At 41.9% G+C, this 22,582-nt stretch overlaps 1 protein-coding gene across 1 annotated transcript; it reads left to right on the forward strand.

Annotated features, from left to right (window-relative positions):
• The first annotated feature begins 10,507 nt into the window (after positions 1–10,507).
• Positions 10,508–11,014, forward strand: LOC147434195 (uncharacterized). The gene is made up of 2 exons (XM_086489590.1): positions 10,508–10,624; positions 10,706–11,014. Exons 1-2 carry the CDS (start codon positions 10,508–10,510, stop codon positions 11,012–11,014), a joined length of 426 nt encoding a protein of 141 aa, XP_086345716.1.
• Positions 11,015–22,582: the final 11,568 nt, after the last annotated feature.

Raw genomic sequence — 22,582 nt, forward strand, 5'->3', positions numbered from 1 at the left:
CAAGATGATCAAGAGGTATGGATGGATCGACTGTTTACCTTAGCTGAGCTTGAGTGGAAAAGAGAAGCAGCATACGAGTGCTACAGGAGGAAAGCCACAAAGACAAAGGAGAAGCTTGACAAGAAACTGAAGGACAAAGGCATCAATGAAGGAGATCTTGTGCTAAGGTATGACAATCGACTCAATAATCATTTTGATGCCAAATTTGAAACAAGATGGCAAGGGCCATACATAGTCAAGAAGGCTTTCAATTCAAGTTACTATCAGCTTATGGACTTGAATGGTAAAGAGCACTCCAGGAAAGTAAACGGGTATCGCTTGAAGCACTATTTGAGTCGCATTCTACCAAAGGATCTACCAAAGATCTGCCAAAAGGCCATTGTCTCATGTAAGTATTGTTACATGAAGCATGAGTGTAACTCTAGCCAAAATTCTGAGGGGCCAAACAATAAAGATCTCGTCAAGGACTCTGAAGCACTATCTTTGGAAAAGATGCTCTATGATGGTACATGAATATACCATCATCGAGGGGGAGGGCTAATGATAGCCGTTTTTCGGCTCTTTGTAATTGTCACAGTGAGTTACCTCACCCTACCAAAATCACCCAAACACTGTGGCTATCCCTACCATTCCACTATATATAGGCGTATGTGAGTTAGGGAACTTTCCCCATATTTTCTTTAAAACCCTCAACTAGCTAGTCATTGGGCTAGTTGAGCCAAAAAAGTAAAAAAATTAAAAAATATAAGTATATTATGGCCCATGCGTATGTAAACATTTCTTTGTATATAGGGCCTAAATAAAAGATTTTTTTATAATTATTTTGGTATTTATTTCAATATTTCTACCTAGGTGTGTGCTATTTATGCTCTGTACATTGCCTCACCATTACCACAATTTTTTCTTACCATTTTTCATACTCTTGATTCCATATAGAAATATTTTTCATGTAAGCTTCTCTTATATTTGGTGTAACTCCACCCCAACAAAAATCCAAAAAAACTAGTTTTATTTATGTGTATATTTTTTCACTATTGTGATTTTTCCCTTCCTACATCTATTTTGCTTTTTTTCTAAAAAATTAGAACACCAAAAATATTTATGTTTTTATGGTAGCCTCATAATGAGAGAGATTTCTTTTGATCCCTTTATATTTTTTCCACTTATATTATTTATATTTGACATATACATATTTTTTAGACCCCTCAATATTTGATATTCTTAGTTGTACTATTCACTTATATCATGATCTCAACAATATCTTCAATTATAGACCTACCAAATAAGGTCAAGGGTAGGTGGCATGCATACATGCACTATGGAGGGCTCACTCTTGGAGGTATTCAAAAGAATCATCCAAAGAAGGACCCCACAAAGACCTTGTGCAGTGGAAAAAAACGGTCGGTTTTGCTGAATTTTTAAAGTTCACTTGCTCTCCGAATTTGAAAAGGTAATACAAACAAAAGTTGTAGCTCGTGGGCTGAACTTTTGCCTCAAATTTTTTCATATTTTTTTGAGCTACGAGCTGTGAGCTATGATTTTATTAGTGGACCCCAGTTTTCCCATGTTATGCAGCCACACTCTCTCTTCCACTTTATCATTTTCCTCTTTCACACACACTTCTCCACTCATCATCCCCACCTCTCTCACCACTCCTCTCTGCACCCTACTCACCTTCTCCTCAACCTTGAAGAATAAGAGAAACCATGGTGAACTCATACCTCCCACACACAATTCCATTCCAAAATTGACCACCTAGTCTCATTTTTCCTCCTCCAATTTACCCATATCTATCAAAAAAACCACAAAATTCAGCCTCTTCTCTTAAAAGACAGCATCATGGTGGTTGATTACTCAGCTTCAATTACCTTGTCTCTCAAGGAAGGTCAAGAGTGGAGAAAAAATGTACCGTCAAAGCTAGTGGACCGTCAACAAGCGTCAAAATTGGCCCTACTCAAGACACTTGGAGCATCAACCTTGTAAGAAATCCACCTTTTCTTACCTCTTATGAGTTTTTCTTCCTTATTTGTATCCTACATGGATACTCCCATTGTAAATATCCAATTCCATTTGTAAATTAATACTAACTCTACTAACACTAACCCACTATGAAAAGTCCTATCACCTCCATTTCTCTCTCCTCTCTTTCCCCACCAACTTCTTGATAATTCCAAGAAAAAGAAATTAGATAAATTGCTGAAAATCTAACCTAACCATGGTTAGAGGAGTAACCCTAGCCTTCAAAATTGCTATAAAAGGAGGGTGTAGCTAGCACAAAAAGGGGGGAGCCATAAGCAAGAGCACTATGCTATAGCTTGAGAAGCCAAGCTCAACCTCTCTAGAAGGAGCTCTTGAGTGGAATCTCATTGTCTTATGCATGTGCATTTGTTGTAATAGGGGATTAGCAAGGGAACTCTATGCCATTGTAAGAGAGAGAGTGATCATTCAATTGAGAGTAGGAAATCTATCATTTCTTCTACTAGTGTAAGCCCAACATTTGCTGAATCAAGGAGGGTGGATTTGGACTAAGCTTGGATATTTTGTCTCCCTTCCAACGTGAAGTAATGGACAACAATGATGCGTAAGCGTCTTGGTGTTTTTTGTTAAGTTCTTGATAGCTTGTCTCTGGTGTTGTCATCAATCTAGCCATAAATCCCACATACGGTAAGAGGGCGACAGGGTGGAGAGGACTCCCCTGGCTTTAAGACAGTGATTGGGGTGGCTTTTCTTGTGATGTGTTGTGGTGAAATTTACGCTAGCTATGTTGAACAAATACTAATTTCACTTTGATTTGTCATGACATATTTGTAAGAAGGTATTAATGCAACAAGCACCCCCTCCCCCTTTCTCTCTCTTTCTTAAATATATAGTTGTGTTTGCTTGATCATTGCCGATACGTTTCAAAGCAGCCCGAGCTCTCTCTCTCTCTCTCTCTCTCTCTCTCTCTCTCTCTCTCTCTCTCTCTCTCTCTCTCTCTCTCTCTCTCGTGTTTTAGTGTGTGTAAGAGTGTTCCATTGGTGTTAGGGTTAGTGTAAATTCCTTGCTTGTTTGTGAGTTGCTCTAACAATTCTCCTCTTTTGCGTCCTAGTTCGCTCTTAAACTAGGTGGTGCCCCTTGTGTAGTTGGGATTTGGCTGTGGGTTTGTTGTTTTGGTTTGTGTTGTGTTGTGCCCCAGCCCCATTGAGCAGCACGGGAGCCTTGAAGGGTGTCTAGAGGTTGCTCTTCTTGTTGCCCGCCCCGGACCGCCTCAGCATTCATGCACCACCTCGATGTGTGTTACTTCCACTATAGAGAATCATGAGGAAGGCTCAAGAGGCAGCAGTTTCACTCTGTGCACTGCTTTCTCCTTGCCATGAGCAGCAGAATTCCCCTTGGGACAATCCTTTTTTCCATGACCCCTTCCTAAACATTGAAAACATGATTTCTCCTTCTTAGCTTTATCAAAGTCCTCAAGAGAGAGAGGACCTCTGGATCCCTTGGGTTTTTTAGATGCTTCTGAATTGGCTACTATAAATTTCCTTTTATTGTGCCCATACTGTGTGCATGTATCACCATGTGTATTACCAGGCACGTGGTTATGATGTGATTTCTTTTCATCTGGATCATCGTGAATATGTTCTTTCACTATGGCTTCCTCAAGTGTTTTAGGGTCTTGAGTCTTGACGTGCTTCTTAAGCTCTGGTGTCAGACCACATATAAACCCACGTACTTGTTGAAAGGTGTCTAGGCCTTCTAACTTGAGGATAACATCCCAATAGTGAGATATATATTCAAGTAATGATGGGTATTGGCGCATGGAACACGTGTTCCAAGCCGTCCAATTCCGATCTGCCTCATTTGTAGGCAAAAATTATTTGCAAAACATAGCTTCAAAAGTTTCCCAACTCTGTGGTATGATATTCTTCTCCTTGAGAGACATCCACAATTTGTAGGCCTTGCCTTCTAGAGTTAAACTTGTTTGCAATGCTCTGACTGTGTCTACGGTACGCCGTAAGGCGTGAATTAAATCCCACTTACTGAGAAAGATATTCACTACATCCTTATTGCAATCTTGGTCCTCTCCCTTAAAAGTCAGTGGTTTGGTGTTTGTTAACACCTCATCCACCTCTTTTGCAGTGAGAGTGTGCAAAGAAGCAGCAGATGGACCTTGTCCCTGATTAGAAGGGCCTTGCCCCTGTGTAGGAACGTGCTCATGCATATGCATGTCAGCAGGAACTTTGGATTGGTATTGCAATAATTGTATCACTAATGTGGAGAATTCAGTGACGTTTTCATTTAAAGATGCAAAATTTCCTTTCATGACTGATATGTGTGTCTAAAGTGCACAAAATTCTTGAATATCAAGCAGTTCATAAGTGTCATCACCTACCATAGCGTCGCCGGCACTCTCCGTGAGATCATCCAGCCCTGAGCCATTATGGACAGGATTAGGTGTATTTTGCTCAAAATCAAAAGTCATATTGATATCGGAATCCATGGCAACACAGTGCAGTGGAAGGAATAGTCAAAAAAATACCTGATGTTGAGAGCACCACAAATGGTTAACTAGCCTTGCTAATTACGTCAAAATCAATATTGTCCAGGTCAAAATCGATCCAAAATTTCAGTCGTGTAGGGACTCGCTTTGAACCTGTTGTAGCCGAATCGAGTGTGAGTGGTATTGCTTTTGACCGCAATCAATTTTGAGAAATAACGTCGCCTATGAATCCCCTTGAGAAGCTTTATCAATTTGTTGATTTTTTGCACAGATAGTACACAAAAAATTTGTGTATGTGTCGTGTACTTGCCGGCCCTAACTTCGATCCAACCCGGATCTATGCTCACGAACTCCGAAGGTCAGAGATTTTTACTTGCTGCGGGTTGTGTATCACCTCTAGTACCAAATTTGAAGTCCTAAGGCCGTTGGCCTTAGGCGTTTTAAATGTGAACAGTGAGCTCCAAAAATGCCATGGTCCTGAGTAGTAGCGTGCGAGAGCATGGGGAAGGAGATGGGGGTCGATATGCTGTGAAGCGGGCTTCGTCCCTATGTCGTGAACTGCCCAGCAGCCCGGGCGTGATGCCGTAAAGCCCTTGCGCACTCAGTTTGAGCTCCCTTCATCTGGTGGCTCTCCTTGCCAAGGGCGCTGCACATGTAGTCTTGTCTTTGTCGTCTCTCTTAGCAGGAGATGAGCTCCATGGTTCTCTTGACCACGGCATGCAACTCATGCAAGGCTTTTTGTGGCTCCAAAGCACCACGCCTATCTTTTCCCAAAAATAGGAATTTGGCTCTTGATACCAATGTGAGACAAGGGGAACTAGTGCCTTGGAGTCCACCTCCCAACCTCCCACTATATAGCATGGATCCTAGCCCTTTGCCCTAGTTGGACTCCCTTTCCACACTGTCGAGCCCGTCCTTGCCCTTGTCTAGTTAAGCCTTACCCTTGTCCTGACAATGGGCCTAATCTTTCTTGGGTAGAGTAGTTACTAGATCAAATACCCATTCGTTTTGTGACACTAGAATACCATCTACTACCAGGGTTTCATTTGGATCCTCTGTTCCTATGAAAAAGTATACTTCAATTACTTGAAGATCCTTGGCCCATGAGTCTTTTGAGATTTCATGCAAAACCTTCCAATTCTCCCTCATCTATGAGGAAGACCCCAGCAGACCCTCCCAAACTAATCCCTCAAGTGGGTGGGGAAAACATATAGTCCAAAAGCTTCATCACATTCTTCCAAACTCTGTATTTTCACGAAGTGCATGCTCCCATAAAAATGATATTGAAGATCATAAACTCGTGAAAGTCGTGATGGAATTCTTCCTGTAAAGATGGGACAATCACTACAAGAGGCTATTCATATTAGCGACGCTCACACAGCGACGCTTGAAAAAAAAATTCCCGGCGTCGCTATGAGCGTCGCAAATTTACAAAGAAATTTGCGACGCTCATAGCGACGCCGGGTGGGCTAAAAAAATAACCGAGCGCGCCCAAAAACTCGGATCTCATATCTGAGTTTTTCGGCGCCCTCAAGCAAGGAGCAGGTAACGCTCTCCCTCACTCTCTCTCTCTCTCTCTCTCTCTCTCTCTCTCTTTTTCTTCTCCACACACACACACACACACACACACACACGAGGAGAGGAAGGAGAGCCAGGTATGCTCCTTCCCTCTCCTCATTCTCATGTTCCCTTCCCCTCTTTCTCTCTCCCTCTCTCTCTCTCTCACACACACACATACACACACACACATAGTGTTTTTGAGAGAGAGAGAGAGTACAAACAAAAACAAAAACGCACACACACATACATAAACAAAGAATGCACACACACATTGAGAGAGAAAAAGAGAGAGAGAGAGCATGCATAAACAAAAAACGCACGCATTGAGAGAGGAAAAGAGAGAGAGAATATGCATAAACAAAAAACGCACACATTGAGAGAGGAAAAGAGAGAGAAAACATGCATACGATCCAAAAAAACGCACACACATTGAGAGAGAAAGAGAGAGAAACTAATTTAACGTCGTAGGAAACTAATTAAAATTAAAAGACCTAAAGATCTAGCCGACGAGGAGTTGAACTCAAGACCTATTATTCAAGAGGGAAATGGCATAATCAATCTATCATACTTGGCATGGGTGATAGAAAGGTTATACCATTTATCTCTTTTTATTGGCACACACATCCACACACGCGCACACACACAAGAAGAAGAGAGTTATAACGTCGTAGGAAACTATTTTAAAAGACGTTAAAGATTAGGTTATATGTAGAATTACATTAATTTAGATTTAGGTTTATTTTTAACTAGATTTACGTTTATTTACGCTAGATTTAGATTTACGTTATATTAGATTAGATTTAGGTCTCCATAGACTGCGATGCCTGCATGAAGCGGGTGAAGAAAGCCCTCAATGGAATATAGGGTATTGCTGCCTTCACTCATGGTGGGCTCCGTCGATCCAAAAGTACTGGTGAAATGTCTTCAGAAGATAGGGAAGAAGGTGGATCTTTAGGGCGGCAAGAGTCACTACATCCCCGACACAATGACCATCTAGACAACCTCTAGTCATTCAACAGCAACTTCAAAGTTAGTAACAAGAGCAAGAATGGTCTAAAGGGCCAATTGCTGTCGTCAGATGTGGATGGAGATGAGGCAACGTCACCGCCGGAAGTTAACTCTCACATCTTTAGTGATGAGAATGCCAACTCTTGCCAAGTTATGTGAAAAATTATGTGTTAAATCAATTTTAAGGTTCTTATAATCCCTGTTAGTTTAGTTCTTTGTTTTTAATATAACATAATTTACGTTAGATTTAGATTTATGTTATATTAGATTAGACTTAGGTTTATTTAGGTTTACCCACACACACACACACACACACAAGAAGAAGAGAGTTTTAACGTCGTAGGAAACTATCCCAAAAGACGTTAAAGATTAGGTTAGATGTAGACTTACGTTAAATTAGATTTAGGTTTATTTTTAGTTAGATTTATGTTTATTTAGATTTACGCTTATTTACGTTAGATCGAGTCCACGCAAGAATTACTTACGGTTTAGGGTTTAGAGTTAGACGAACAGTGAAAAGATCTACTGTGAAAAGATGTTAAGATGCTGTGAAGTGCTACAGCTAGAGAAGAGGCAAAGGGGTTTTGTCCACTACATGCAGTATCATGTAAACGTGGGTGTGTAGATTTCTTGTACCCACAAATATAGGTATTGACCAATAAAGACGAGATTATAACCCGGTGGTTCTAATCTCCGTGCACCTCTAGACCAAGGTGTGCGGGGATTGGACATGACTAGAGAATGTGAGGTAAAGAGAGAGAGAGAGAGAGAGAGAGAGAGAGAGAGAGAGAGAGATAAGACGAAGAATGCCAATAGAATATTAAATTTTTTGTCCAGGTTATAAGTTTTTTATCCTCATTATGAGTAGCAACGAGGATGTGGGACCGTCCAACCGAAACACCTATCTTTCAACGAGGGTCTTATGTCCTTGTAATCAATGCAAGCATGCTGTGCGACGGACAAGACGTGTTTCTTTGCAGCACGTTCGCGAATTTGGCGAGTTCGATCCATCTATTATAGATCGAGTTGTTGCCAATTATAACTCGTCGGACTCTGACGCTGGCCAACAAGCAGCAATCTTCCAACCCAATAGACGTGTTCGCAGGCGCTTTGGTCAAGCAGCATATGTGAGGCCACAAGATGTAGCCTCTGACATCTCGGGGGATGATCATGCAGAGCACATTCCCAACGAGGCAATGTTTGAGCCCGAGATTGATGAAATGATCGAGACGATCATGGATTCAGAAAGGCTTATCTATGATGATATGAAAAGTGAAGCCGATACGCCATTGTATAATGGAGCACGTATGTCTAGATTGAAAGCACTCCTGGTTCTTCTCAACATGCAGGCAAAGTTTGGATGGAGTGACACTAGCGTCACAGCGCTTTTCAGGTGATCTATTACAATTAGTTTACTTTAATAAAACTCTAAATGTATAATGATCTGATAGATTTTTACACGACTGTATCATATTTTTATGTTGTGTAGATTGCTGAAAGAGCACATACTACCAGCTGACAATGTGATGCCAGATTCCCGAGATGAAGCAAGAAATATTTTGTGAAACTTGGGGATGGATTACAATTCTATCCACGCTTGTCCTAATGACTGCATTCTTTTCAGAGGGGAATACATAGACATGGAGAAGTGTCCGAAATGTGATTCCGAAAGATATCGAGTAGATCTCCACGGGACAAAAATTCCATAAAAGGTTTTGCAACATTTCCCTCTGCTTCCTCGCATCAAGCATTTCTTCGAATGTAAGTCCATGGCCGCCCTAGCATCATGGCATGAGGAGAATAAATCTTCGGATGGTGTGCTACGAATTCCTGCAAATTGCGTAGCGTGGAAACATATAGATGGAACATGGTCGGATTTTGCCAGGGAAGCTCGAAATTTGCGCTTAGGCCTGGCTATGGATGGCGTAAATCCATTTGGTCAAAGATCAACATCTTATAGTGTATGGCCCGTTGTCATCGTCAACTACAATATTCCCCCGTGGTTGACTACGAAGAAGGGGCACCTATGGCTAAGCTTGATTGTGCCAGGGCGATATAAAGTGGGGAATATGGATGTGTATCTTCGTCCACTATTGGAAGAGCTACAACAATTGTGGATTGGCATAGAGGTGGTGGATATGAGCCGACACACAGGACGACGGAATGCTTTGATCAGAGGCATTCTAATGTGGACCATGCATGACTATCCCGGGCTAACAGAATGCTCAGGTGATCTATTGACACTCCTCACTCAGACACTGTAAATCTTGTTTTTTCCCATAGTTGATCTATTATCATGTGTATACATGCAGGGCTTCAAACAAGCGGATACAGAGGATGTGTCACATGTGGACCTAGACTGAATGCACGTAGGGCACCCTCACTGAAGAAGCAAATCTATGAAGGTCATCAAGCGTATCTTCCAGAGAATCATGTGTTACGCGACGGCTTTTTGGGAAGAGAGCCACCAAGGATGTCTGCACAAGCATGGTTAGAGCAGAAGGAGATGTGCGATGACGGATTGCCTCCAGGGATGAAGAGACTATCTCTATGGTACGAGTTACCATACTGGCCCCGACTCATGATTAATCACTTGCTCGATCCAATGCACATATTCAAGAATGTGGGTAATCTACTATGGGACCATCTGACCGGCAAGAAAGATACTTTGGGAGCCAGAGTTGACCTTAGAAATGTGGATCGTATGGAGCAATATTGGCCGCAAACAGCGTCTGATGGATCGATAAAACTCCCTAAAGCACCATGGATTTTCACAGGAGCCCAAGAACGCAAAGTAAAAGAGACCATTCGATCTGGGATTGTCATGTGCAATCTCGGTGTTGAGAAGAAGATGACAGAAGATCTAGAGGCTAAAATCAACCGATTTTGCATGCTTCACAATCCAGTGATGCAAAAGTGGATTTCACAATATGAGGATGCAAAGCAAGAGCGACAAAGGGCACGAATCGAGTGGAGACGGGGAAGACGACCACCGATGCACTATCCAGCGGTTCTGGAGAGCCTACCAACCTTCATGAGCTTAAGATGGTTGCACAACCAATTGAAAAGCGCACAACAATGCGGTGACGAAGTGACTGAAGAAGAGTGGGAGTACTCTCGGGGTTGCGCGACCAAGGTAAGTTTGCAATGTACGACTAGCAAGTGACTTTATTTATAAACGTTTGAACGGCCACTCATAATCTTTGTTCGTTGTAGTATAAGTCATACACAGCAGCATGGTGTAAAGGTCGACATTTTAGGGTGGAACGAATCGACAAAAAGCGTTTTACTCAAGATTGTGGAATCATGGCAAAATTTGAACAGTCTAGTCGACGACGTTCCTCTGATGCAGATCCTGTGGTGGCGGAACTCACTTACTTCGGCACGCTACAAGAGATTTTGAGGATCGATTACAGAGGATTTTGTGTCGACTTGTTCGACGTGCAATGGTTCAAGATAATCATGGAGGGTCGCAACGCTATTGTGCGTAGAGGAGAGTCTGGTTTTCTTGAGGTGGATTCTACTAAGAAATGGACTGACCTAAGAGACACTTTCGTACTACCCGAGCATTGTGAACAAGTAATTATGTAAATAGTTAACATCCCCCTTTTACAAGTTATGTGCTTGAAAGCTCTCATGTAAGTTATGTGGCTCTGGCAGGTAATATTTCATCCTACAAAGTCTACATCAAACTGGTGGTACGTCATAGAGGTAGCCCCTCGTAGTGCAAGGACGTATGAAGGCTACCATGTGCCAATCACAACGACATCAATGGAGGAGATCAGAGAAGATGCTCAATCAGAAGCCGCTGCGGTGGTGCCAGACGAGCATCAAGATGCTACTACTCTATATGGGGTGCATGCAGAGGAGCTACAAAATGAAACAGAGGATATGTGTTTAAACGGAGAGCTCTATATAGATATAGGAAGTTATGCTGAGTTATGCGAGGATGAGAGAGAGATCTCTTAAAGCCACAAATATTGTATTTGAACAATTTTGCTCCGTGTTGTAAAAGCTCTGGCTCTCTAAGTATCTTCCATGGTGTATAACGCTCTTTTCTACTCGCGCTCACATCTTTTGATTGAAAATTCTGAGTTTTCGACTTGCCTCTTCTATCACTCAATTCATTGCGTCATTGTATTTATATGCGTCATTACGTCATTGTATTTAATGGTCTTTGCGTCATTGTCTACTCTATTCATTCAATATTAAGTTTAAATATTCGTGTGTTTAATGCAGGTATGGATGATGAGGAGTTTCTTTCTTCTTTGTCACCGCAGCAAAGACAGTGGTACGTGGAGCGTCATCGCTCTGGCGCATCATCGCGCGTTCCTACTCCATCCGCATCTCCCTCTCTTTTGGAGCATTCGGCGCGCTCCGAAGCTTCGGCGTCGACGAGACGAGCTTCACACTCGTCTAGACACCTGCGCTCTAGTGGTGGCGGTGGTGGTTGTTGTGGGGATTCCGCCACCGATGCCTCCACACCGCCTCGTGTTCGACGAGGCTCTTTACCCTCCCCTTCTTTGCCCGTCCCCACACCAGCCACAGCATCGCCATCTACGCCAGGTTTTGCACGGCTGACTGTTCCTAGAAGCTACACACCTCTACCTACTCCGCCAGGAGCCACCCCACTCGACACTCCTCGCTTCGGGGCCCAGACGCCGTGGAGACACCTGACGTCTGTAGCCCCATCGACACGCCGCTAGAGACCCCTGCCGGGACACCCAGGTTCACGCGTCACCGGCCAGAGGGCTTGCCTTACTCCGTCGACATCAGCGGCGGCATCATCATGGATGATGACGGCAAGAAGTTGATCTCGCGCATGCGTGGTCTTTGCTCTCAGCTGTTTAGACACTACATACTAAACAAATGGAGTGAAGTACCAAGTGATTTAAAAAACAGAGTCATCAGCATACTTCATGATGAGTTTCCCGTTCCAACACGGGATCAGCGCTTCAATGAAGACCTGATGAAGATTCGAATACGCGAATACTGCAAACACAAGCATTCCGAAGTGCAAAAAGAAATCAAGAATGGGTGGAATAGGCCAGATTGGCTGGCCAAAGAAGATTGGAAGAATGCGAAGAAAGCAGCGCGCGAGAATCCCGACAAGTGGAAGCAACAAAAGGATGCAGCCAGAGCGCGAGTAGAGGCAGGGAGATCGCACCACTTGGGGAGCGGTGGATGGGCATCATTTGAGGCCGATTTTGTAAGTGTTTTCACATTGCTCTTTATGTTCGATAGTTTAGGGTTTATGAGTTTTTTAATTCTAACATAATGAAATCTTTGTATGTTTTGACAGTGGTCGATGACAGGACGTGATCCCACACCGTACGAGCACGAGTACGCAGGCAAGAAGGGCTTAAACGCCCTGATGGACATTCTCAGTTCTCGCGGCGGCATGGTTAGTATTAGGGTTTACTCCTTTTTTTTTTGTATTGTTTTATAAATGTCGTTATATGTTTATACTTACTGAAAGCTGTCTTATTGTCTTTTTTTGCAGAATCCGAGAGATACGTCGCTTGGACGCGATGAGACGTTTGACTAGACGACGTCAGTTTAGCCGTAGCTAGATAGCATTAGTTTAGGGTTTCTCATAGCTTACGTATCATGACACGGATTTTATACGTCTTTTTGAACCATGTATATTATTACATTTGTCACCGCAGTTCCTTTTGCCAATCAATTCTTTATGCCTATGATGTTGTACAATTGTCATTATTACATTTGCCAATCAATTCATTTTGCCTATGATGTGTACAATTGTCAATTTTGCAAACAATGCGTCTTGTGGGTGACTATTTTGGGTCTATTATCTACCCTTGCACTTTTTTTAAAAAGTGAATCAAGTACAATATGGTTGATGGGTGGCAGGGCATTCAATGCCCTGCCACCAAAAAAAAAATTCTCTCGGACATCGCTATAAGCGTCGCTATTTATGGCTCTGTAGCGTCGCTATAGTCTTCTGTGTAAACGTCGCTATAACCGTCACTATGAGCATCGCTATGTGCGTCGCTATATAGCGACGCATATAGCGACGCTCTCGTAGCGACGCTCGTAGCGACGGTTTTAGCGACGCCGGGGGTTATAAAAACCCAGTGTATTTCCGTCGCTAACAGTGTCACAAGAGCACACAACCTCTTGTAGTGAATTTTCTCTTTCTCTTTCTCTCTCTCATTCCAATTACACACATTTTTAATTTGTTTTGTCAAAACCCAATTCCAGATAATACCTTAATCTTTCCCCTAGGTCCAATAACTTAATTAACACATGCTCTAATACCAAGTGAGAGGTCCCCCAACCACCCGACACCAAAAATCAAGATGGGGTCCTTGATAGGTCTCTAGGCCTATTAAAAGTCAGAGTATCTAAGTAATAAGGGTCCATGGAAAAGACCTTTACCATTGATAATGGCTTTGGTATATAGCCCTAGAATAAGACCTGGTCCTATCTCACAACGAAAACAGGACAACATCTTAAAGTCCAAAACTTTTTCGGCCCTATAACTTCCACAAATGGGGCTAAGGTTTTCTCAACCAACACATTTTTCCCCCTAACATATGTGAGGGAACAACCACTAGTGGACTCCTCTTCCAATTAAAGAAGTTTTCTAATCATTTTTTTAGTGTACATGGATGGATACTTACCTGACTAATCAGGTCCACCTGTCCATGATTGACAACCTTAGTCAATCCTTACTTACGACCTAATCACACATGATTCTTTTGTTTTCTAATTACTATCACATTCTTTTGACATTTAAAATCATGGTTTTCTTTTTAGCTTTTTTGTACAGTAATTTGTTCTTTGAAGGATCCATCTCGATACCTTTATAGAAAAACTTGTGACCAAGCAAGATCACTTCATCTTCACATATGTGGCATTTGTCGGGGATGAGTTGATCTCCATGTCGTACAGTTCTTCAAACCTTCTTCTACCCTTTGTAGATGTAATGATTTTGAGCTATAAATGCAAAAATCATCAATAAAAACCCTAATGGACTTTCCAAAGAATGCTTAAAATGCCATGTTCATGAAGGGTTGGAAAGTTATAGGAGCATTTGTTAAACCAAATGGCATGACTCTGAAAGCATAACAATCCCACGTAGTGATGAAGGTCGTTTTCAATTGATCCTCTAATGCAATACCTTTTTGAAAGTAGCCATCACACACAGTGTACTTCTCATGACTAGCTACCTCATTTAATATCTCATCTGAAATGGGTGGAGAAAGTTATCTCTTTTTGTTGCCTCATTCAGTGGGACGATAATCCACACACACCCTCCACTTGTCCTTTTTCTTGGGAGTGATAACAACAAGAGAGACACGCTCTGAATTATCCAATGGATAAATGAAACCTACTGCTAGAATCTTTCTTACCTTTTTGAGTATAGCCTGCTCTTGATGACTCCTAGCCTTCGTAACTTTTGAGCCTTAGGTGTGGCCTCCTGCTTTAGTTTGATCTTGTGTTGAACATCGTCTACTCCATGCAAGTTGGTGTAGTCTTTAGCAAAACGATTAGAAAACTTTCTTAGCACACGTTTAAACTCCTCTCTTTCATCCTTTGTAAGTGTGGTAGACAACATACCTTCTAACATTACTTCATCTTCCACATTTTGGTTCTCTTGAGGACCTACCTCCTCCAAGCCTGGGCAAGAGGTTTCTTGGTTGCTTGACTTAAACCTTACCCCCATGACTTCAATGGAAGACACCTCTTTTGTAGTGCTATTGGTACCTTCTTCTTGTGAAGTGCTATCAGTCCAGTCTTCCTTCGTCTCACTTTGTGATGATTCTTCATGGAGCTCCTCTTGACGTTGCTCCTTCATGTCGAAGACAAACTCTTATGATTGTCATCCTTGAAGATCAACTTTCCACTTTCTCAATCTTGCAAAGATCGCGATTTCATTAGCCATGGTCTTCCTAGGATAAATGGATAGCCACTTCCCTTGGTTGACATAACATAAAAATTCACTACCTTCTTAATGCCAAAGGCCTCCACAAAAACATTTTTACAAATGCCTACACACCTAGCCTTGCTATTGTTTGCCATCTTGACTTTGATTTCAGGTGTCTCATGGATGTGCATGCCTAGTCTTTGCATAAGCCTTCTGTCATGATGCAAACTTGTGCACCCCCATCCACTATACCTTTCCTAACCAACCTTCCTTTGATGTAAAATCTAGCATAGGTGTAATATCCTCATTCATTTCAACTTGTGCAATTTTTACAATAGGCACACTCTCTTTTACCTTTCTCCTAGAGCTAACTACCTTTGTTAAATCCCTCCTAACTTGTGGGCATAATGCAAGAAACTGAGGCCATGAGATATCACGACCCCTACCTCTCATGTCTTCCAGAAGGTTGTATGGAGCCATACCATGTCCAAGAGGAAAATCTTGGAGGTTGATACGACGTCGAGTCCGCTTGGCTTCCTTGGTCTCCTTCGCCTTCTTCTCTTATCCATGGTCACTTTGTGACGATGATAGATCCCACGGTTTCCTCAGCCAGTGCAAATGAGAGCTGGACAATCCTATGGTCGGCTACATATGTAATGCCTATGCAGGTATTAAAGTATCTTCAAGGTGCATCCAATTGGAAGCTTAAAGGTTTAGATCATGTGTTGGTCTCCTCCAAAGATGAGTGTCCATCCAAAATCCGCTAGTGCGTGCGGATTTGAAGACTCATGAATATGTTTCTTGCACTTCTACAATATTTGGAGGTGGAGCCAATGGACGAGGTCGTTGTAATTTCCCTTATTGATCCTTTGGTGAATGTGGTCTCCTTACCAAAGTTTAAAGGTAGGCAAGGAAGCGGTGGGAATCAAGCCTTTATTAAACGAAAAAGGAGATAAAAATGGATTTTTGGGGTTGCCTGCAATGATACTCAGCATGGGACTCCTCATGAGGCCGCCTCCACGGCACGTGAAAGAAGTTAGAAGGGCACCAGAAGGGAGAGGGCTCTTGAAGCCTGCACCAGAAGGCCAGAGAAAAAAACAAGAAAGGGGCAAGCTCAAAAGCAAGAAGCACGCCATCCTGAGCAATTGCAAAGGGGTTGCCACCATGGCATGGACAGGAGCACAAAAGCTGAGAGGGAGCTGTGTCCGGGAACTTGAGGGCTAGCCAGGAGCAGAGCAAGATAAAAAAGAGGGCAAGGCAGGAGTTGGGGAGGGTCTATGCCCGCACCTTGTCGCAGGTTGGAGGTTCGAGCTAGAGAAGGTGACCGGCTTGCAGGGGCACCATCTGGTGGCGCATGGGCTTCATAGTATAAGTCAAGGGGAGCCATCAAGAGAGCATGGCCGGGAGCTGCAGACTAGGAAGGGAACGGTTGCAGAGAGCACCATGAACAGAACGTGGGGGGGGCTTTGAGGTCCTAGAGCACTGCAGGAGAGAGCTCGCCATTCAAGCAGAGAGCCGTGCAAGGGCAGCCAATTAATTCAAAGGGGACCCAAAGCATGAGCTGTTGAAGTCGAGGGGACGGGGGCTTCCATGCTCAAGGTGAGCATCAAGAGGCCGTAGTCAACAAATGAAAGGAAGTTCATCATAGGCCACCAGGCATCATAGCTTGGAGCTTGTCATCAATGAAGACTCTCTCAGTGTATGAGACAATGCAAGTTTGCCATATTACGAGAAGGGCACTCTGATTTCCCATTGTCTATGTAAATAAGTTCTTTTTCAAGATGATCCTTGTAAAAGTAGGTCTTTGAGGTGTTTTTGAAGTAATCTTGCTGAGGACTGAACAAGGCCAAGGCTGATGACTCGAGCATGTGACTGTGTATAGAGAGAGAGAGAGACCCATCTGTGTGTGCTCAAGAGCGAGAGTTTTTTTTTCGGAGGAGTTTCTTCTCAAATAGCCGGCCAGTGTGTGCATTTGAGCTATGAGAAAGAGTGTGAGTGTTGTGTCTGGGTGTGTTTGTCCCGAACCCCATCAACTTTTGGCGATCCCGTTGGGGAATGGGTTATTTTTAGCGTTGTGAAGCTCCCAGATCGGTCTTGAAGGGCAATTGCAAAGATAATTTCAACTGTGTTGAAGCTTTAAAGCTGCAATGTGGATGCAAATGGCGCACTCCAAGATCGACAAGTGGTTTAGTGGAGCGCCAGGACAAAGGATTTGACCATGGGTATGGCTCATGGAGCTAGACATGGAGCAGTTGCAGATTGACGATGATGAAGCTATGGCAGATTATGCATGGCAAGGTCTTCATGGAGCTGCATGGAGGATCTATTGCAACCTCTTAACAACAGAACAAAGAAGCTGGTACAAGGTAAAGCTGGCACTGCTTGTGGCCTTTCGTGAAGATAAAAAGAGGTTTATGGAATCAGCCAGCCATAATATCTAATGATGGAGAATCATCGACATCTACCGATAGCGGATATATGGGTGAGTATGAGAAAAATGGTAGTGACAGAAGCTCAGGTAGTGCTCAGAAGCTCAGCCAAACCAAGTGCTAGCATTCTTTCCCATAACTAACTCAAACATTTCTAAGCGTTTCTCATCTCCTATCACTCTTTTTATGCAACAAGCCATTTTGAAATTTTCTAGAAATAGCTCGGCATCTTTGCGAGGCTCTCCAAAAAAGAGAGGATATCCTGACATTTGGCATTGGGCCTCCATTGAATCAATTTCAAAGTGACAACACGTTTTTTCTTTCTTAAAAAATTTACACAATAATGATTTCTAAATTGCAATCTATTCTACAACAAAATAAAAATATGCACATCAAATGATCTATGATAGTCAACAAGAGGCAGGATGATAGGGTTTGGTGACGTGAGAATTTCTCCTACTCTTTGGGCACCAAACATGAACATCATACATTGTTGAAAATGGATCTCTCTACTAATTGCAACATTTATTCTAATGTGTGGAGTGAAATGGAAGGGAAAAACCTCTATTCCTGGGCCATTATCCATGGTCTATGCATGACCTAATGGTTAAAACAAAACAAAAATATAGACGTCCAAACTAAGGTCATACCTAATGAAAGGTAAAATAAAAGGATTTACCGAAGTGTTTATCTCGGCCAACCTAAGAGGACCTAATATCCTATGAATTACATGTTGAAATTGTAACTTAGTACTAACAATTATCTGTATCTTTTTCCTTGCAAACAATAGGAATGAAATAACCATACAAACTCTCTTGATTCATGCAAACTACTTGACTATTCTAAGGTTGAGTATTCACAACAACATACACAAGCCCTCCTCAATCGGGGCACCAAAATTGATGCGTTCCGGAGTCGATAACAAGAGAGGTGACCTCTAAACACCCCTCAAGGCTCCCGTGATGCTCAAATGAGGCTGGGGCAACCACAAGCACAACACAACAACAAACCCACGGCCAAACCCAAACAAGATAGGGGCACCACCTAGTTATGGGATGCGAACTAGGATGCAAGAGAGATTTTGTCACAACCAAGAGGAGGTGCAACAAAACGCACACCAGCAATCTCACACAGACACACACAAAATGGCACAAGAGAGAGTCAGAGCAAGGGGAAGAAAGAGAGGAATGGAACTTGCATAATACCTTGTTTGTGACTTGCAAATGGATATGGTTTGTTATGATGCTATCATAGACCTTGTACAAAACTAACTCAATGTTTAATGAATGCTAAACATTGCCAACACACACACACACACATTGCCTTAGGGTGTGAGAGACTTCTCACCACAATACCCTCTTACAATGGACACAAAATTGGCAATGAAAACACAGTAAAAAACTTTTAAACAAAATCAAATGATAGAAACTTAAAATACACAAGTCACCTTGAATTCTATTGCACAAGTGGAAGGACGGAGATTTGAACGTTGAATCTTGCCTTTGATGCACCAAGCCTCAGTTTATTGATAATGGAGGAACATAAACAATAGTGGTTTTGAGATTTTGGACTCATGCTCTCTCACTTGCAATGTGTAGCCTGAAAGCTTCTCTCACACCAAAAAAGAAGCTCCCATTGTGGTTGCTTCGCCTAAGTCTCTCCTCATGCTTAGAGTGTTGGGGTATTATATGAGATATTGGGGATGATTTACAAGAATGAATGGGGCATATTTATAGGTTGGAGACCTCTCATTAAGATTATTGAAAATTCTAATTTACAAGCTAACAAATCAGGACTATGGTTTTTTTTTAGTATCCTTGTGGGCCTTCTTTGTCTGCTTGAGTCATGGATGTGGACTCACAAGAGAGCATAATTGATGGTACATAAGGTGAAAGTAGATTTTTAAGAAAGAAAGGAGAGAGAGAGAGAGAGAGAGAGAGAGAGAGTTACTATGCACATTTTTTTAGGTGAGGTGTCTTTAATGGTTAGTTCAATGGCTATTTTGTGTTAGCATGTTAGTGGTTAGTGTTAATAATCACTAAAAAGTTAATGATATATTTACAATGAGTAGAATGAGGTGGATAGTTGAAGTAAGATGGTTGAATGAAGTGAGGAAATCCTGTTGATGGTGAAGCTTGAAGAAGTTTTGGACTTACTTGTGTAGGTTCTCAAAATGACTATCAGTCCTCTTCTTCTTCTTCTCTTCTTGCGTTGTCGCCAAGGTTGAATCACCATGATAAAATAGTTGATGAGAATTTCCAATTAGCAGAGATTAAGCATGGTTATGTATATAGAGAAGAGGTAAAAGAATTTGTGATTAGAGGTAATAGAGAGAGGCATAGAGATGGTGTAAGTACATGTAGAGCTCATATGAGAGCTATAAAAGTAAGAGGGGAGGTTAATGGTGAGGAGGGTGAGAGAAACCATGGAAGGTGCAGGTTTGACTGAGGGATGGAGAGGAATGACTCTGTGTGTGTGTGTGTGTGTGTGTGTGTGTGTAAGTAGGAAAGGAGGTGAGAGAAGGCTATGGGTTACTTTGACAATTCATGGAATCTAGAATAGTGTGAGCTATATAATGTGATGTGTAGGGCGTGAGCCCGCCCAAGGTGTAGTGTGAATGTCTTGAGGTCATGTGTGTGCCATTATGCTTGGTAATCAGTTGCACTCTCTCCTATGGTCAATATAAGGTGCTGCCTATCACTTGTGAAGGCAAGATATTCTTAGGTTCATTCTCCTTGTAATTGTACGTTACATTGATGGAGTTGACGAGCAACTAGGTAGTTAGGGGGAATTTTTTTTTTTTGGCCAGCTCATGGTGTTCTTGCTTGCCATCAGGTAGCCATCTCTACGTATGCTTGCTTCCCTTAGCTACACAAGGGCAACCTCTTGCGATCTTACTGTGTTAACCTTGATCAGCCTGCATAGCTGAAACTTTACACCTTGAGAACCCTGCACTTGAGCGACAATACTATTTGAAACCTCTTTGTTGAGGTGCATCACAGTTATGCGTGCAGCTCATAAGACTCAAAGCCTCCTTTGCAGCAATCATCGGATCCCTTTAGCACTCTTGATTACAATCTTGAGGTTTCCTTTTATCCTGCTAAACCCCAGAGTCTACATCAGGACCATGGTCAGTGCCCTCTTCTTGAACCTCTCAATTGTAGCTTGGTCCAAGGCCTTCTTGCCCAATTCAGCAAAGCCTCTTTTTCTTGTTTTCTGGTGGGCACTGTGATGGTCATTCTCATGTTCATACATATTGTTTCTTCTATCATGAAGATGTATATATGCATCTGCAATCGAAGCCATTTTTCTAGCCACGCCATGGAGAAGAAGTCATGGTCAATTCATGCGCCAAGCTCAAGGCCCCTACCTAGTCTGCACTCAGTTCCCATGGTGCCTATTAACCTTGTGTGTGTGTGTGTGTGTGTGTGTGTGTGTGTGTGTGTGTGTAGCTTTTAAATCTTACTTAATAAGACATAATTGAACTTTTACATTCAAAAGACAACTGGCCAAGGAACAATGCACTGATTTGCACAAAAATAAATAAGTATCAGAATTATCTAAGTACAATGATTCTAAGAAAGATGTCCTCTTTCAGTGGGGTTGGTAGTCAAAAAACTTCCCCGTTCTTCAGTGGATATTTCAAAACAGTAATGTTGCTTGCCAAAGAAGCGAAACCCTCCAAGATAAGATAGAGTAAAAAAAGTTCCAAGATAAGATAAGATTGTAAGAAAGAGGTCCTCTTTCACTGGGGTTGGTAGTAAAAAAACTTCCCCGTTCTTCAGTGAATATTTCATAACAGTAATGTTGCTTGCCAAAGAAATGAAACCCTCCAAGATAAGATAGAGTCCTTACCTGCATCCATCCAAACAAGAAAACAATTTAGTTAGCCTTGGAAGTGTTTTATAGGTATTAATGGACCATATCAATTGTTATCCATGTCCATCTTATCGGTTTTAGTTACTTTAGACAAGCTAGGTTATTTAGAACTGGTATTTATAGCAATCTTTTCTTATTCTTTCACAAAATGAGTGTTTATAATGTACTTTCTTACATGGTGAATTCCATTAAGAGTCAAAACTATTTTGAGATCCATAGCTCAGTAACCATATACTTACCTTCAGTATTAAAACAAATGGTATCAAAGGTACTCCTTTAGTTAAGGAGATGTGAAATCCGACTTACTTTTTGTCTACCAATGGTACCAAATGAGGGTGATCCCTACCTCACTTTTCTTAAACCAAACTACCAAGAAGATGCTAGCATAACCGGTTAGCAAGACTGCTAGGTACTGATTAGCAAGATGCTAGCATAACCGGCTAGCAAGACTGCTAGGTATACTCTTTTTCGAGCTTCTGTTGAAGCCAAAAACTGCCATATACTTACCTTCACCAACCGTTTGAACAGAGAACCATTTCATAAACCATAAGCAAACCCAAAACGTTGGGTTATATCCAACTTTATTTTCAAATATAGATGATGATCCTTTCCTCAGAATGTGAGCAAGCACCGTGATAAAGAGTACTTAGTGCCTCAGTTTTGCTATAAAATCTAGGAATCACCTCAATTTTTTTAAAAAAAACCAGTTATGCCGATACTAGGGAATGTGAGAACCCACAGTAAAGCAAATTTAAACATCACCTTAGTTATTAGAACCCCATTTTTCTGAGAAAAAAACCAGTCATGACGAAATTAGGTACAGCATCCAGATGGTGATGCCCTGCAAGTGTTTAAAAGGAAACCCATCTATAATATCATATCGCAGCTTTTCAGCCCTGCTGCACATAGTTCCTTTCCAAAAGAATAGCAGAAAAAGCTTATCTACCAATGTATGCCAAATCATTCCAACCAATTCCTCTTTTACTGGCCTAAGAGGTGCCAACTATACATAGTATGAAGAGCCGATAGGCCTCGACAATTTACCAAATTAATTAGCATCGTTGTTTTACCAAAAAAATACATAGTAGAGAGATGTATGTGCTGCATGCAATCTCTTTCCAAAAAACCAGTATAGGCAGAAACCCCTCGACTGTAATCCAACACTGGATATCAACTACTTTTAGCAACCAACTCCTAGGCAAATATTTTGATGTAGCTGATGTTTTAAGAATAGCCAATAAGCCAAACCACCCATCATGCTTCCATCCACATACCCTTATACACACATACATCCTGCCTCATATAAACACCTATTCATTTAAGCATAGGTGAAGT

Source organism: Adiantum capillus-veneris, chromosome 19 (assembly GCF_014529385.1).
Source record: "Adiantum capillus-veneris isolate H3 chromosome 19, ASM1452938v2, whole genome shotgun sequence".
NCBI classification, from domain to species: domain Eukaryota; kingdom Viridiplantae; phylum Streptophyta; class Polypodiopsida; order Polypodiales; family Pteridaceae; genus Adiantum; species Adiantum capillus-veneris.

What these genes read in the sequence shown, in the direction of transcription:
- LOC147434195 (XM_086489590.1), top strand. Translation starts at nt 10,508, where the DNA reads ATGGAGGGTCGCAACGCTATTGTGCGTAGAGGAGAGTCTGGTTTTCTT. An exon ending in TACCCGAGCATTGTGAACAA is followed by an intron (nt 10,625 to 10,705) that starts GTAATTATGTAA and finishes TGGCTCTGGCAG; the next exon opens with GTAATATTTCATCCTACAAA.